Raw genomic sequence first — 16,379 nt, 5'->3', positions numbered from 1 at the left:
AATTATTTTCGAACTCATCCAAGATATCATTGAGACCAATCTTCTGACCGAATTTCATGAAGATTGGGCAATAAATGTGGCCTCTAGAGTGTTAACAAGGTTTTACTAAAGCCATATAAAAGCCATATAAGGAAAAATGCCCCGCCCCTGGTGGCCGTGTTTTTAAAGCAACCAGAACCATTTTCGATCTCATCCAAGATATCATTGGGAAAAATCTTCTGACCAAGTTTCATGATGATCGAAAATAAATGTGACCTCTAGAGTGTTAACAAAGTTTTACTATAGCCATATAAGGAAAAATGCCCCGCTCCCAAGGTTGCCATGTTTTTCAAACGACCGGCATCATTTTTGAACTCGTCCAAGATATTATTGGGATGAATCTTCTGACCCAGTTTCATGAAGACCGGCCTATAAATGTGGCCTCTAGAGTGTTAACAAGATTTTACTTTAGCCATATAAGGAAAAATGCCCCGCCCCTTGGCAGCCATGTTTTTCAAGCAAAGTAACCATTTTTCGAACTCATCCAAGATATCATTGAGACCAATCTTCTGACCAAATTTCATGAAGATTGGACAATAAATGTGGCCTCTAGAGAGTTACCAAGGCAAATGTTGACGGCAGACGACGGACAAAAAGCGATCACAAAAGCTCACCATGAGCACAACGTGCTCAGGTGAGCTAAAAACCTCCAGAAAAACAAAACTTTCGAAGTCTTAGGTCAATAACTTCAACATAAACAAATGGACCAGAACGAAAATCACACTGTCAGTTTACTCATATATCAAAAAGCAGCTAAATATCTTTAAGTGTTCATTTTTTTCCCCTGAAAAATGGTTATCATAGAGACGTTTTTTAAATCCAAGGCCCATAACAAAAATAAACGGACCAGAATGAAACTCAAACTTTATGTAAGTAATGTAGGTAGGCACACATACCAAAAATTGCTAAATATCTGAAAGCGTTTTGTAAAAAACTTCCGGAACACAGGAATTTTAGAAAGTCCAAGGCCTATTACTCACCATAAATCAATTGACCAGAATAAAACTCACACTTCATTCGTAAGTTATATCGTTAGACTCACAAACCAAAATATCAGCTAACTATCTTTAAGTGTTTCGAAAAAAAACTCCGGAAAATGGATATTATAGAGAAAATATCTTAGTTCAAGGCCCATTACTCTGGCAAAAATCAATGGACCTGAACGAAACTCACACTTCATCTTAAACTAGATTTGCCTGTATGACTGACCTGTTGCTGATGACCCCAGAGGCATGCTGCAGGGCCAGAGAGGGCTGACTGAGGTCCATGAAGCAGCGCAGCAGGCCTTGGTGATGGCTCAACTCATCTGGCTCTGCCTGGAGGGCCTGCTCATAGCACACCTGCAGCTCTATCTGACAACCTAAACACAGACAAACAACTTAGGATGTCATCTGCACACAGGCAAAAAAAGTAGGATGTAACATGAACACTCACATACAAGGTAGACTGTTATCTTAAAGCAGGCAAAGAAGGATACAAAGGGAAAAAGGTAGGCTGTAACCTGAACACAATTAAACAACAAATGATGTGACCTAAATACCGGCAAAAAATCAAAGTAAGCTGCAACCTGGAAACAGACAATCAAGGTAGGAAGTAACTTTAACAAATCATAGTAACATTTAACCTACAGACAATCAAAGAACAAGACAAGAGCTGTGTTTGTTTAACACAATGCCCCCTAGTGCACTTTAGAGTCCCACAGCGGCTATTTTAGAGAAAACAAGGTCCATAAGGTAGCCAAAAATCAATGGACCACAACAAATCTCACACTTCATCTGCAGGTCATGTGAGTTGACTCACATACCAAAAATCAGCTCAATATCTGAAAGTGTTGCTTAAAAAAACTCCAGAAAACGGTCATTATACAGAAAAGTCTAAGGCCCATAACTTCCACACAAATCAATGAAACAGAATGAATTTATCACTTCATCTGTAGGGAATGTATGTGGACTGGCATACTAATAACTCAAACCCTTATAAAAAACATCAAAAAAATGGTCATTATAGAGAATATTTCTATATCCACTTTTGTATCAAATCTTCATGCCTTTTATTTTCTAATTATAGAAGTTCCTACTTTGGATTATATTCCTTTAAAAAATATTACCTCCTTTGTCAAAAATAACCCTGTACCTGCCAAATGATAAATACAAATTATCTCATTTTAAATGTTATTACTGCCCCATGGCAAAAATTTAGATCAGTCAAAGGGTTTTGGTAAACAAGAGCACCGCATAACGGGTGCCACGCTCGGCTGCGAAAGCTTGTCAGATTTTTTTTTTTTAGAGGTCACAGTGGCCTTGACCTTTGACCTAGAGACCCAAAAATGGGTGTGGCATGTAGAACTCATCAAGGTGAACCTACATATGAAGTTTCAAAGTTGTAGGTGGAAGCAATTTGATTTAAGAGCCAATGTTCAAAACCTTAACAAAATGTTAAGATTTAGCACGACGGCGGATGACATGACGAGCTGGCTATGACAATACCGCCGAGCTAAAAATCAACAGACCAGAACAAATTTTCACACTTCATATTTGTAGATTATGTAGGTGGACTGACATACCAAAAAAATCAGCTCAATATCTAAAAGCTTTGCGTTAAAAACCTCCGAAAAACAGAATGCCTGACTGACAGATGGACAGACAGTGCTATACCAACCCTGCCTGTCTGTATATGTGAGTATCTTCTCCAGTAGGGAGGGGGACCTACAGATAGCTGCCACAAACTGTACACCTACCCTGCCTGCCTGTATATGTGAGTATCTGCTCCTGTAGGGAGGGTGGGGACCTACAGATAGCTGCCACAAACTGTACACCTTCCCTGCCAGCCAGTATATGTGAGTATCTGCTCCTGTAGGGAGGGTGGGGACCTACAGATAGCTGCCACAAACTGTACACCTATCCTGCCTGCCTGTATATGTGAGTATCTGCTCCTGTAGGGAGTGTGGGGACCTACAGATAGCTGCCACAAACTGTATACCTACCCTGCCTGCCTGTATATGTGAGTATCTGCTACTGTAGGGAGGATGGGGACCTACAGATAGCTGCCACAAACTGTACACCTACCCTGCCTGCCTGTATATGTATATGTGAGTATCTGCTCCTGTATGGAGGGTGGGGACCTACAGACAGCTGCCACAAACTGTTTACCTACCCTGCCTGCCTGTATATGTGAGTATCTGCTCCTGTAGGGAGGGTGGGGACCTACAGACAGCTGCCACAAACTGTATACCTACCCTGCCTGCCTGTATATGTGAGTATCTGCTCCTGTAGGGAGGGTGGGGACCTACAGACAGCTGCCACAAACTGTATACCTACCCTGCCTGCCTGTATATGTGAGTATCTGCTCCTGTAGGGAGGGTGGGGAACTACAGATAGCTGCCACAAACTGTACACCTACCCTGCCCTGCCTGTATATGTGAGTATCTGCTCCTGTATGGAGGGTGGGGACCTACAGATAGCAGCCACAAACTGTACACCTACCCTGCCAGCCTGTATATGTGAGTATCTTCTCCTGTAGGGAGGGTGGGGACCTACAGATAGCTGCCACAAACTGTACACCTACCCTGCCAGCCTATATATGTGAGTATCTGCTCCTGTATGGAGGGTGGGGACCTACAGATAGCTGCCACAAACTGTACACCTACCCTGCCTGCCTGTATATGTGAGTATCTGCTCCTGTATGGAGGGTGGGGACCTACAGATAGCTGCCACAAACTGTACACCTACCCTGCCAGCCGGTATATATGAGTATCTGCTCCTGTAGGGAGGGTGGGGACCTACAGATAGCTGCCACAAACTGTACACCTACCCTGCCTGCCTGTATATGTGAGTATCTGCTCCTGTAGGGAGGGTGGGGACCTACAGATAGCTGCCACAAACTGTACACCTACCCTGCCAGCCTGTATATGTGAGTATCTGCTCCTGTAGGGAGGGTGGGGACCTACAGATAGCTGCCAAAAACTGTACACCTACCCTGCCAGCCGGTATATGTGAGTATCTGCTCCTGTAGGGAGGGTGGGGACCTACAGATAGCTGCCACAAACTGTACACCTACCCTGCCTGCCTGTATATGTGAGTATCTGCTCCTGTATGGAGGGTGGGGACCTACAGATAGCAGCCACAAACTGTACACCTACCCTGCCAGCCTGTATATGTGAGTATCTGCTCCTGTAGGGAAGGCGGGGACCTACAGATAGCGGCCACAAACTGTACACCTACCCTTCCTGCTTGTATATGTATATGTGAGTATCTGCTCCTGTAGGGAGGGTGGGGACCTACAGATAGCTGCCACAAACTGTACAACTACCCTGACTGCCTGCATATGTATATGTGAGTATCTGCTCCTGTAGGGAGGGTGGGGACCTACAGATAGCTGCCACAAACTGTACACCTACCCTGCCTGCCTGTATATGTGAGTATCTGCTACTGTAGGGAGGGTGGGGACCTACAGATAGCTACCACAAACTGTACACCTACCCTGCCTGCCTGTATATGTGAGTATCTGCTCCTGTATGGAGGGTGGGGACCTACAGATAGCTGCCATGAACTGTATATCTACCCTGCCTGCCTGTATATGTGAGTATCTGCTCCTGTAGGGAGGGTGGGGACCTACAGATAGCTGCCACAAACTGTACACCTACCCTGCCTGCCTGTATATGTGAGTATCTGCTCCTGTAGGGAGGGTGGGGACCTACAGATAGCTGCCACAAACTGTATATCTTCCCTGCCTGCCTGTATATGTGAGTATCTGCTCCTGTAGGGAGGGTGGGGACCTACAGATAGCTGCCACAAACTGTATATCTACCCTGCCTGCCTGTATATGAGTATCTGCTCTTGTAGGGTTGGTGCGGACCTACAGATAGCTGCCACAAACTGTACACCTACCCTGCCTGCCTGTATATGTGAGTATCTGCTTATCTGCTCCTGTATGGAGGGTGGAGACCTACAGATAGCTGCCACAAACTGTACACCTACCCTGCCTGCCTGTATATGTGAGTATCTGCTCCTGTAGGGAGGATGGGGACCTACAGATAGCGGCCACAAACTGTACACCTACTCTGCCCTGCCTGTATATGTGAGTATCTGCTCCTGTAGGGAGGGTGGGGACCTACAGATAGCTGCCACAAACTGTATATCTACCCTGCCTGCCTGTATATGTGAGTATCTGCTCCTGTAGGGAGGGTGGGGACCTACAGATAGCTGCCACAAACTGTATATCTACCCTGCATGCCTGTATATGTGAGAATCTGCTCCTGTAGGGAGGGTGGGGACCTACAGATAGCTGCCACAACTGTATATCTACCCTGCCTGCCTGTATATGTGAGTATCTGCTTATCTGCTCCTGTATGGAGGGTGGAGACCTACAGATAGCTGCCACAAACTGTATATCTACCCTGCCTGCCTGTATATGTGAGTATCTGCTTATCTGCTCCTGTATGGAGGGTGGAGACCTACAGATAGCTGCCAAAACTGTACAACTACCCTGGGTGCCTGTATATGTATCTGTTATTGTAGGGAGGGTGGGGACCTACAGATAGCTGCCACAAACTGTACACCTACCCTGCCTGCCTGTATATGTGAGTATCTGCTCCTGTAGGGAGGGTGGGGACCTACAGATAGCTGCCACAAACTGTACACCTACCCTGCCTGCCTGTATATGTGAGTATCTGCTCCTGTAGGGAGAGTGGGGACCTACAGATAGCTGCCACAAACTGTACACCTACCCTGCCTGCCTGTATATGTGAGTATCTGCTCCTGTATGGAGGGTGGGGACCTACAGATAGCTGCCACAAACTGTACACCTACCCTGCCTGCCTGTATATGTGAGTATCTGCTCCTGTATGGAGGGTGGGGACCTACAGATAGCTGCCACAAACTGTACACCTACCCTGCCTGCCTGTATATGTGAGTATCTGCTTCTGTAGGGAGGGTGGGGACCTACAGATAGCTGCCACAAACTGTATACCTACCCTGCCAGCCGGTATATGTGAGTATCTGCTCCTGTAGGGAGGGTGGGGACCTACAGATAGCTGCCACAAACTGTATACCTACCCTGCCTGCCTGTATATGTGAGTATCTGCTCCTGTAGGGAGGGTGGGGACCTACAGATAGCTGCCACTAACTGTACATTTACCCTGCCTGCCTTTATATGTGAATATCTGCTCCTGTAGGGAGGATGGGGACCTATAGATAGCAGCCACAAACTGTACACCCACTCTGCCCTGCCTGTATATGTGAGTATCTGCTCCTGTAGGGAGGGTGGGGACCTACAGATAACTGCCACAAACTGTACACCTAAGCTGCCTGCCTGTATATGTGAGTATCTGCTCCTGTAGGGAGGGTGGGGACCTACAGATAGCTGCCACAAACTGTACACCTACCCTGCCTGCCTGTATATGTGAGTATCTGCTCCTGTATGGAGGGTGGGGACCTACAGATAGCTGCCACAAACTGTAAACCTACCCTGCCTGCCTGTATATGTGAGTATCTGCTCCTGTATGGAGGGTGGGTCCCTACAGATAGCTGCCACAAACTGTACACCTACCCGGTCTGCCTGTATATGTGAGTATCTGCTCCTGTAGGGAGGGTGGGGACTTACAGATAGCTGCCACAAACTGTACACCTACCCTGCCTGCCTGTATATGTGAGTATCTGCTCCTGTAAGGAGGGTGCGGACATACGGATGGCTGCCACACCCTGCACCCCATCTGGCTCATCCAGCTCAACATACAGCCTCTGTAACAACATTGTTTATTGCATTGCAAATAAAGAATTTAAAGCTAAATCAAACATTTATTCTTACATTTTGGGGAATGCAGACACTAACATAGTCAACTTGATACCCAAATGACTGTTCATGTAGCCTTACCTGCATGAAGTCCAGCTCCTCTTTGGAGAGCTGTGCCTTGTCTCTAATGTGCAGTTCATGGTGCATGAGGGCGCGGGTGTAGGCTTTGCAGCGGAATGAGGCTTGTGCCAGCTTGTCCTGTGGTATCTTGTACAAAAACTCTTCCACACGACCTCGCCACTCTGCCACCGGAGAATATAATGCTATGTTCAGATTTTCAGTTTTATTTTGAAAACTAGTTAGTTTGTTTTTAGTTTGTGCAGCAACATTATTTTCTGTAAGAGACAGACTCATTTTTAGATGTTTAATTAATGTATTTTGTCATGTGCAAACTCTGAAGTCAGAAACAAAACACACTGTCCAGCCAAGTAAAGCTAACCTTTACTGTTAGGTTCTGCTGTGCCTATCTGCAGGCTGAGGTACTTCCACTTGGTGAGGTAATCAAGGACAGAGAAGATGGTCTGGGCACTCATGTGGTGCAGGTTGTCTCCCTTGTTCTTGCTGTCCATGCATGTCACCTGTGTAAGAACCTCAATGATCTCCCCCACAGCCTGCCAGCAGAAACACAGCAATTTAAACATTCAAAGAAATCATTTTAAAACAAATTTATCTATTGTGAACAAAACTGGTCAAGGAATCTAGTGACATGAAGTTTGTTCATATATTTGTTTCTTATTATCATAGGAGTTAACATCATATCATGTGTTTTAATTAGCTTACACTTTTTCTGGGTAAGCTGCTTATTATAGTAACTGACAAATGCCCTACTTGAGAAGAGTTAAGATTAAAATAACATTGGAAACATTACATAACCAAATGCCCCAACACGTTATGTGGCTTAACCAGGAATTGAACCCGTGTTTCTCTAAGTTTAGTGCTCTACAGAGCTAGCTGGACAGGACAGTTATAGAAGAGCTGTTAACCTCATCAATGTCCTGGCTTGAGCCGTCCTGGAGCACATGGAAGACCACATAGGGCAGAATGTAGAGGGCAATGTGGAGGTCAAACTTTATCACTGCACTGCACGCTTTGAACACACGATGTGCCTTACTCTCCTCCAGCACCTGCCACACAACAACAACACATGTAATACACTGCATACACATGTCATACAACAACACATGGGATACACTGCATACAAATGTCACATAACAACACATGTAATACACTGCATACACATGTCACACAACAACATATGTAATACACTGCATATGCCTGTCACACAACAACACATGTAATACACTGCATACATATGTCACACAACAACACATGTGCTACACTGCATATGCCTGCCACACAACAACACATGTAATACACTGCAAACACATGTCACATAACAACACATGTAAAACACTGCATACACATGTCACATAACAACACATGTAATACACTGCATAGACATGTCACACAACAACACATGTGATACACTGCATACACATGTCACATAACAACACATGTGCTACACTGCATACAAATGTCACACAACAACACATGTGATACACTGCATACACCTGACACATAACAACACATGTGATACACTGCATACACATGTCACATAACAACACATGTGATACACTGCATACACATGTCACACAACAACACATGTGCAACACTGCATACACATGTCACACAACAACACATGTGCTACACTGCATACACATGTCATACAACAACCCATGTGATACACTGCATACACATGTCACACAACTACACATGTAATACACTGCATACACATGTCAAACAATGTCATATGGGACACACTGCATACACCTGACACATAACAACACATATGATACACTGCATACACCTGACACACAACAACACATGTGATACACTGCATACACCTGACACATAACAACACATGTGATACACTACATACACATGTCACATAACAACACATGTAATACACTGCATACACATGTCACATAACAACACATGTAATAAACTGCATACACATGTCACACAACTACACATGTAATACACTGCATACTCATGTCACACAACAACACATGTAATACACTGCATACACCTGACACATAACAACACATGTGATACACTGCATACACATGTCACACAACAACACATGTGATACACTGCATACACGTGTCACACAACTACACATGTGATACACTGCATATGCCTGTCACACAACAACACATGTGATACACTGCATACACGTGTCACACAACTACACATGTAATACACTGCATACACATGTCACACAACAACACATGTGATACACTGCATACACATGTCACACAACAACACATGTAATACACTGCATACACCTGACACATAACAACACATGTGATACACTGCATACACATGTCACACAACAACGCATGTGATACACTGCATACATGTGTCACACAACTACACATGTGATACACTGCATACGCCTGTCACACAACAACACATGTGATACACTGCATACACCTGTCACATAACAACATATGGCATACACTGCATACACATGTCACAAAACAACATATGGGATACACTGCATACACCTGACACATAACAACACATGTGATACACTGCATACACATGTCACACAACAACACATGTGATACACTGCATACACGTGTCACACAACTACACATGTGATACACTGCATACGCCTGTCACACAACAACACATGTGATACACTGCATACACATGTCACACAACAACACATGTGATACACTGCATACACATGTCACACAACTACACATGTGATACACTGCATACATCTGTCACACAACAACATAAGGAGTATATTGCATACATATGAAACACAACAACACATGGAACACACTGTATACACACGAAACACAACAACACATGGAAAACACTGTATACACATGAAACACAACAACACATGGGATACACTGCATACACCTGACACATGTTATATACTGCATACACATGACACACAACAACACATGTAATACACTGAATACACCTTACACACAACACCACATGGGATACACTGCATAATCACGACACACAACATGTGGGATACACTGCACACTTGTGTACCACAACAACATATGGAGTACACTACATACATCATAAATCAGACATATTTATCAAAATCTGCAAAGAACACAATTATACTTTAAACAGTTTGATAAATTGATCAAATTGAAAAAACAATGTTTAAGATTTGCAAATTTTCGTAGCAGTTGTGTTTATTGCAAGGAAACAGTAATAATGAACATTTTCATTCTAAACACAATCCTTGAATAGTTTTAATACTTTTTAAGTTATGAGACACAAATAAATCAGGCAGATGGATGGCCATATCTACAATCGATTTACCTCCCCCGTCGAGTGGATGCATAATTTAAGAAAACTTTTTGGAATACATTTTACTACTCTTTCATATACCTTTGAAGAAAGATACCCTGTCCAAGTGGATACCCAGTCCTTAAAAGAGTTGCCTTTCTTTGATCCATAAATTGGTTTCTGAAGGTTCGACCAGTTATTTTGAGTGGGAGCCAAAATGTATCTAAAAACAAATCAAGCAATGCACATAGCATAAATAATACAATTTAATTTTTCAAAGTCGAGAATATCAGTGAAAGTGATGGATGCTCCCTGATGATGTGCTTTGTCAATGTATGGGTGCATTGTGAGGAAACAAATAATTATTGAAGGATCTTTGACTTCCTGAAAACTCTCTGGGGAACGACACAACAAAAAGCCTGTAGTGATACTGCATATCACATTTTATTTAATTCGGATCAGAAGTTCTTCTGACCTGAAATGAAAATATAAAAACTATGAGAACATTATTGCAGTCAAACATGTCCACCCAACAGGGATAATGCATATGAAGTGTCATGTAAAACGGATCATACGTGTTCAACATCAAACACAGACAGGAATTATCATTCAAAGGGCAATAACATCCTTTAAAATCAATGGAGCAGAAAGACCTTTCAATATACTTATGACCAGACTAAAGGAATGGCACTATAATAATAAATCAATTCATATCATTACTTACTGAAATTTCCCATGAATACAATCAATTAAAGAATAACATATTCAAAGGGCAATAACTCTTTAAAAAATCATTGGACTAGAACAATCTGATAAGGATGCAAAAGTCCACTGTATAGAAATGCAACATATAAAAGTTCACTGATTACATATCATTAGTGTTTGATATCCCTGATAGAATTGAAACGAGTAAGGTGGGACAGAAACAATTATTAGGGAGATTTGTGTAAGACCCCCACAAACTTCATTCAATCAAAAGTAATACTCTGATTGAAAGAAAAAGCCTAAACTACATGCAGTCTTTTCCTTCCACCATTTTGGGTTTGGGGCCATGTCCATTTGGATTGGAAAAAATCATGGCATTTTGACTAAAATTGGGAAATTAATGTTGTTGTTCTGCTAAAAAATGCTTCAACATTAAGAACTAGAGCTTTGTCACAGACGTGACGTATACCCCCACATGCTGCATTGACACAGAATATTTTGCATGCTGTCTTCACAAAACAAGAGAAGCTAATTTATGGCGATTTTTAAGAATTATTATGCCATTATCATTTATGGCCATTTTGACCTTTGAACTCTTGAATTCTTTCGCATGAATGACATAGTTATGGCCTGAACAAGCTCATTTATGGCCATTTTTGACTTTTTAACTCAAAGTGTGACCTTGACCTTGGAGATATCGATGTAATTCTTTCGCATGACACACCCTCCAAAGATTGTGAACAGATGTACAGAGCAATTTTAAAATCTTTCAATGAATGACATCGTTATGGCCCGGACAAGCTCATTTATGGCCAATTTTGACCTTTGAACTCAAAGTGTGACCTTAACGTTGCAGATATCAATGAAATTCTTTCCCATGACACACCATCCAATGATGGTGAACAAATATACCAAATGATTTTAAAATCTCACAATGAACAACATAGATATGGCCCAGACAAGATCATTTATGGCCATTTTTGACCTTTGAACTCAAAGTGTGACCTTTCAGATATCAACGTAATTCTTTCCCATGACACACGGTCCAATGATGGTGAACAAATGTGCCGAATGATTTTAAAATCTCACAATGAACAACATAGTTATGGCCCGGACAAGCTAATTTTTTGCCATTTTTAACCTTTGAACTCAAGGTGTGACCTTGGCCTTGAAGATATCGAGGTAATTCTTTCACATGACACACCGTCCAATGATTGTGAACAAATGTACCGAGTAATTTTAAAATCTCACAATGCACAACATAGTTATGGCTGGGACAAGCTAATTTATGGCCATTTTTGACCTTTGAACTCAAAGTGTGACCTTGACCTTGGAGATATCGACGTAATTCTTTCGCATGACACACCGTCCAATGATGGTGAACACATGTGCCAAATGATTTTAAAGTCTCACAATAAATGACAAAGTTATGGCCAGGACAAGCTCATTTATGGGCAACTCCAAGTGTGACCTTGACCTTGGAAATATCGACGTACTTCTTTCGCACGACACACCGTTCCATGATGGTGAACAAATGTACCAAGTCATTTTAAAATCTAACGAAAAATGACATAGTCATGGTCCGGACAAACTTTCGGTTTAAAACGCACTAAGTGACCCCGTGACCTAGTTTTTGACCAAGCATGACCCATATTCAAACTTGACCTAGACATCATCTAGATACAACTTCTGACCAAGTTTGGTGAAGATCGGATAGAATTTTCAAGACAGACCGACAAAGTGACTCCTATATAGCCCAAATTACCAATGGTAATTGGGGTATAATAAAAGTGTTTTCAGTATTATATTTACTAATGTTCAACTTATATAGCTGGATGAGATATGAAGAAAGAGATAAAAAAAATGTTGTGGAAACCTTCAATTGTGAATTTTAAGGTCCCATTTTTCTATTGGGAATGGAGCCAAATACTGAACTCGATTTTGAACAAAAGAAAACACAATTGGAAGCAGTGAAATATTGACACTCAGGCTAACATACTTAACAAGAGGGCCATGATTGCCCTGACTAACCTTGCTACATCAACTTAAATTCTATCAGACCCATATACAATCCCAAGAAAGATTTCATTAATTCATACATTCTGACAAAATGTCATTAAGACGTGATGAAAACCGTGACCTCTTTCATCTACACAAAGTTTTACTAGAATTGGCCTGGTGACCTAATTTTTGACCCCAGATGACCCATATACGATCCAAAATCAGATATTATCAAGATATATATTCTGACCATACTTCATTAAGATCAGATGAAAACTAAGACCTCTATTGTCTACACAAGGTTTTTCTATGATTTGACCTAGGGACCTAGTTTTTGACCATAGATGACCCAAATACAATCCCCACCCAGATTTCATCAAGATTAACATTCTGGCCAAATTTAATTAAGTTTGGATGAAAACTGTGACCTCTACTGTCTACAATTATTTTTTTTAATTTGACCTAGTGACCTAGTTTTTGACCCTAGACGACCCAAATTCAATCCCAACACAGATTTTAACAAGACAAACATTCTGACAATATTTCATTAAGATCTGATGAAAACTGTGACCTCTATTGTCTACACAAGGGTTTTCTATGATTTGACCTAGTGACCTAGTTTCTGACCCCAGATGACCCAAATACAATCCCAGTCCAGATTTTATCAAGATAAACATTCTGACCAAATTTCATAAAGATTGGATGAAAACTGTGACCTCTATTGTCTACACAAGGTTTTTCTTTTATTTGACCTAGTGACCTAGTTTTTAACCCCAGATGACCCAAATACAATCCCAACCCAGATATCATCAAGATAAACATTTTGACCAAATTTCATAAAGATTGGATGAAAACTGTGACCTCTATTGTCTACACAAGGTTTTTCTAATATTTGACCTATTAACCTAGTTTTTGACCCCAGATGACCCAAATACAATCCCAACCCAGATTTCATCAAGATAAACATTCTGATCAAATTTTATAAAGATTGGATGAAAACTGTGACCTCTATTGTCTACACAAGGTTTTTCTATTATTTGACCTAGTGACATAGTTTTTGACCCCAGATGACCCAATACAATCTCAACCCAGACTTCATCAAGACAAACATTCTGACCAATTTTCATAAAGATTGGATGAAAACTGTGACCTCTATTGTCTACACAAGGTTTTTCTATTGTTTGACCTAGTTTTTGACCCCAGATGACCCAAATACAATCCCAACCCAGATTTCATCAAGACAAACATTCTGACCAAATTTCATAAAGATTGGATGAAAACTGTGACCTCTATTGTCTACACAAGGTTTTCTATGATTTGACCTAGTTTCTGACCCCAGATGACCCAAATACAATCCCAATCCAGATTTTATCAAGATAAACATTCTGACCAAATTTCATAAAGATTGGATGAAAACTGTGACCTCTATTGTCTACACAAGGTTTTTCTTTTATTTGACCTAGTGACATAGTTTTTAACCCCAGATGACCCAAATACAATCCCAACCCAGATATCATCAAGATAAACATTCTGACCAAAATAAAGATTGGATGAAAACTGTGACCTCTATTGTCTACACAAGGTTTTTCTAATATTTGACCTATTAACCTAGTTTTTGACCCCAGATGACCCAAATACAATCCCAACCCAGATTTCATCAAGATAAACATTCTGATCAAATTTTATAAAGATTGGATGAAAACTGTGACCTCTATTGTCTACACAAGGTTTTTCTATTATTTGACCTAGTGACCTAGTTTTTGACCCCAGATGACCCAATACAATCCCAACCCAGATTTCATCAAGACAAACATTCTGACCAATTTTCATAAAGATTGGATGAAAACTGTGACCTCTATTGTCTACACAAGGTTTTTCTATTATTTGACCTAGTGACCCAGTTTTTGACCCCAGATGACCCAAATACAATCCCAACCCAGATTTCATCAAGACAAACATTCTGACCAAATTTCATAAAGATTGGATGAAAACTGTGACCTCTATTGTCTACACAAGGTTTTCTATTATTTGAACTAGTGACCTAGTTTTTGACCCCTGATGACCCAAATACAATCCCAACCCAGATTTTACCAAGACAAACATTCTGACCAAATTTCATAAAGATTGGATGAAAACAGTGACCTCTATTGTCTACACAAGATTTTTCTAATATTTGACCTAGTGACCTAGTTTTTGACCCCAGATGACCCAAATACAATCCCAAACCAGATTTCATCAAGATAAACATTCTGACCAAATTTCATAAAGATTGGATGAAAACTGCGACCTTTATTGTCTACACAATGTTTTTTTATTATTTGACCTAGTGACCTAGTTTTTGACCCCAGATGACCCAAATACAATCCCAAACCAGATTTCATCAAGATAAACATTCTGACCAAATTTCATAAAGATTGGATGAAAACTGCGACCTTTATTGTCTACACAAGGTTTTTCTTATATTTGACCTAGTGACCTAGTTTTTGACCCCAGATGACCCAAATACAATCCCAAACCAGATTTCATCAAGATAAACATTCTGACCAAATTTCATAAAGATTGGATGAAAACTGCGACCTTTATTGTCTACACAATGTTTTTTTATTATTTGACCTAGTGACCTAGTTTTTGACCCCAGATGACCCAGATACAATCCCAACCCAGATTTCATCAAGATAAACATTCTGACCAAATTCCATAAAGATTGGATGAAAACTGTGACCTCTACTGTCTACACAAACAAATTGTTGACGGTTTTTCTATTATTTGACCTAGTGACCTAGTTTTTGACCCCAGATGACCCAAATACAATCCCAACCCAGATTTCATCAAGATAAACATTCTGACTAAATTTCTTAAAGATTGGATGAAAACTGCGACCTCCATTGTCTACACAAGGTTTTTCTATTATTTAACCTAGTGACCCTAGATTTTTACCTAGTGTTCTAGTTTTTGACCCCAGATGACCCAAATACAATCCCAACCCAGATTTCATCAAGATAAACATTCTGACCAAATTTCATAAAGAATGGATGAAAACTGTGACCTCTACTGTCTACACAAACAAATTGTTGACGGACCCACGCACACACGCACGCACAACGGACATCACACGGTCGCATAAGCTTACCATGTCACTTCGTGACAGGTGAGCTAAAAACAAGTATCTTTGAAAACAATGGACGCTCCCCTTGTTTGACCTTGAGAAAATCTATTATTAGCCTCTGTGACCTTGACCCCAGTGACCTCAAACCTCATCTAAAGGTAAAGGTCCATGCAAGGTACCTACATGCCAAATATGAACGAGATCAGTAAAATATTGAAGGCGCTATGAGAAACTGTAACAAAAGTGTGACGGAAGAGAGGAAGTAAAGAAGGAAGTAAGGAAAGAAGTAAGAAAGGACAAACTGGAAACTATATGCTCCCCGAAAATTGTCGGGGAGCATAATAATACCAAACAAGACTATTGCCAAGCAATATATGTCCCCTACCGACTCCACCATTGTCAGAAAATC

The 16,379-nt window shown here is 41.1% G+C and overlaps 1 protein-coding gene and 1 long non-coding RNA gene across 4 annotated transcripts in view; both read right to left on the bottom strand.

Moving 5' to 3' along the window:
- The window catches only part of LOC127832548 (serine/threonine-protein kinase ATR-like), a 272,751-nt gene that overhangs the window by 51,189 nt on the left and 205,183 nt on the right, over positions 1-16,379 (bottom strand). For all 3 annotated transcript variants that reach the window (XM_052358060.1, XM_052358059.1, XM_052358062.1), the window contains exons 38-43: positions 10,261-10,381; positions 7,812-7,952; positions 7,268-7,439; positions 6,910-7,070; positions 6,668-6,776; positions 1,249-1,399 (exon numbers count right to left, since the gene is read on the bottom strand). In XM_052358060.1, coding sequence (XP_052214020.1) covers positions 1,249-1,399; positions 6,668-6,776; positions 6,910-7,070; positions 7,268-7,439; positions 7,812-7,952; positions 10,261-10,381 — 855 coding nt within the window. The remainder of the gene's footprint in view (positions 1-1,248; positions 1,400-6,667; positions 6,777-6,909; positions 7,071-7,267; positions 7,440-7,811; positions 7,953-10,260; positions 10,382-16,379) is intronic.
- On the bottom strand, positions 13,199-15,863 carry LOC127832550 (uncharacterized). The gene is made up of 3 exons (XR_008026954.1): positions 15,333-15,863; positions 13,770-13,906; positions 13,199-13,624 (listed from the first exon to the last, which is right to left on the bottom strand). It is a non-coding gene; the product is annotated as an uncharacterized LOC127832550 (long non-coding RNA).

The sequence above is a fragment of the Dreissena polymorpha genome, chromosome 5, assembly GCF_020536995.1.
Source record: "Dreissena polymorpha isolate Duluth1 chromosome 5, UMN_Dpol_1.0, whole genome shotgun sequence".
NCBI classification, from domain to species: domain Eukaryota; kingdom Metazoa; phylum Mollusca; class Bivalvia; order Myida; family Dreissenidae; genus Dreissena; species Dreissena polymorpha.
The sequence above is the reverse complement of the archived record's forward strand: the minus strand, read 5'-3'. Positions and strand labels throughout refer to the sequence as shown.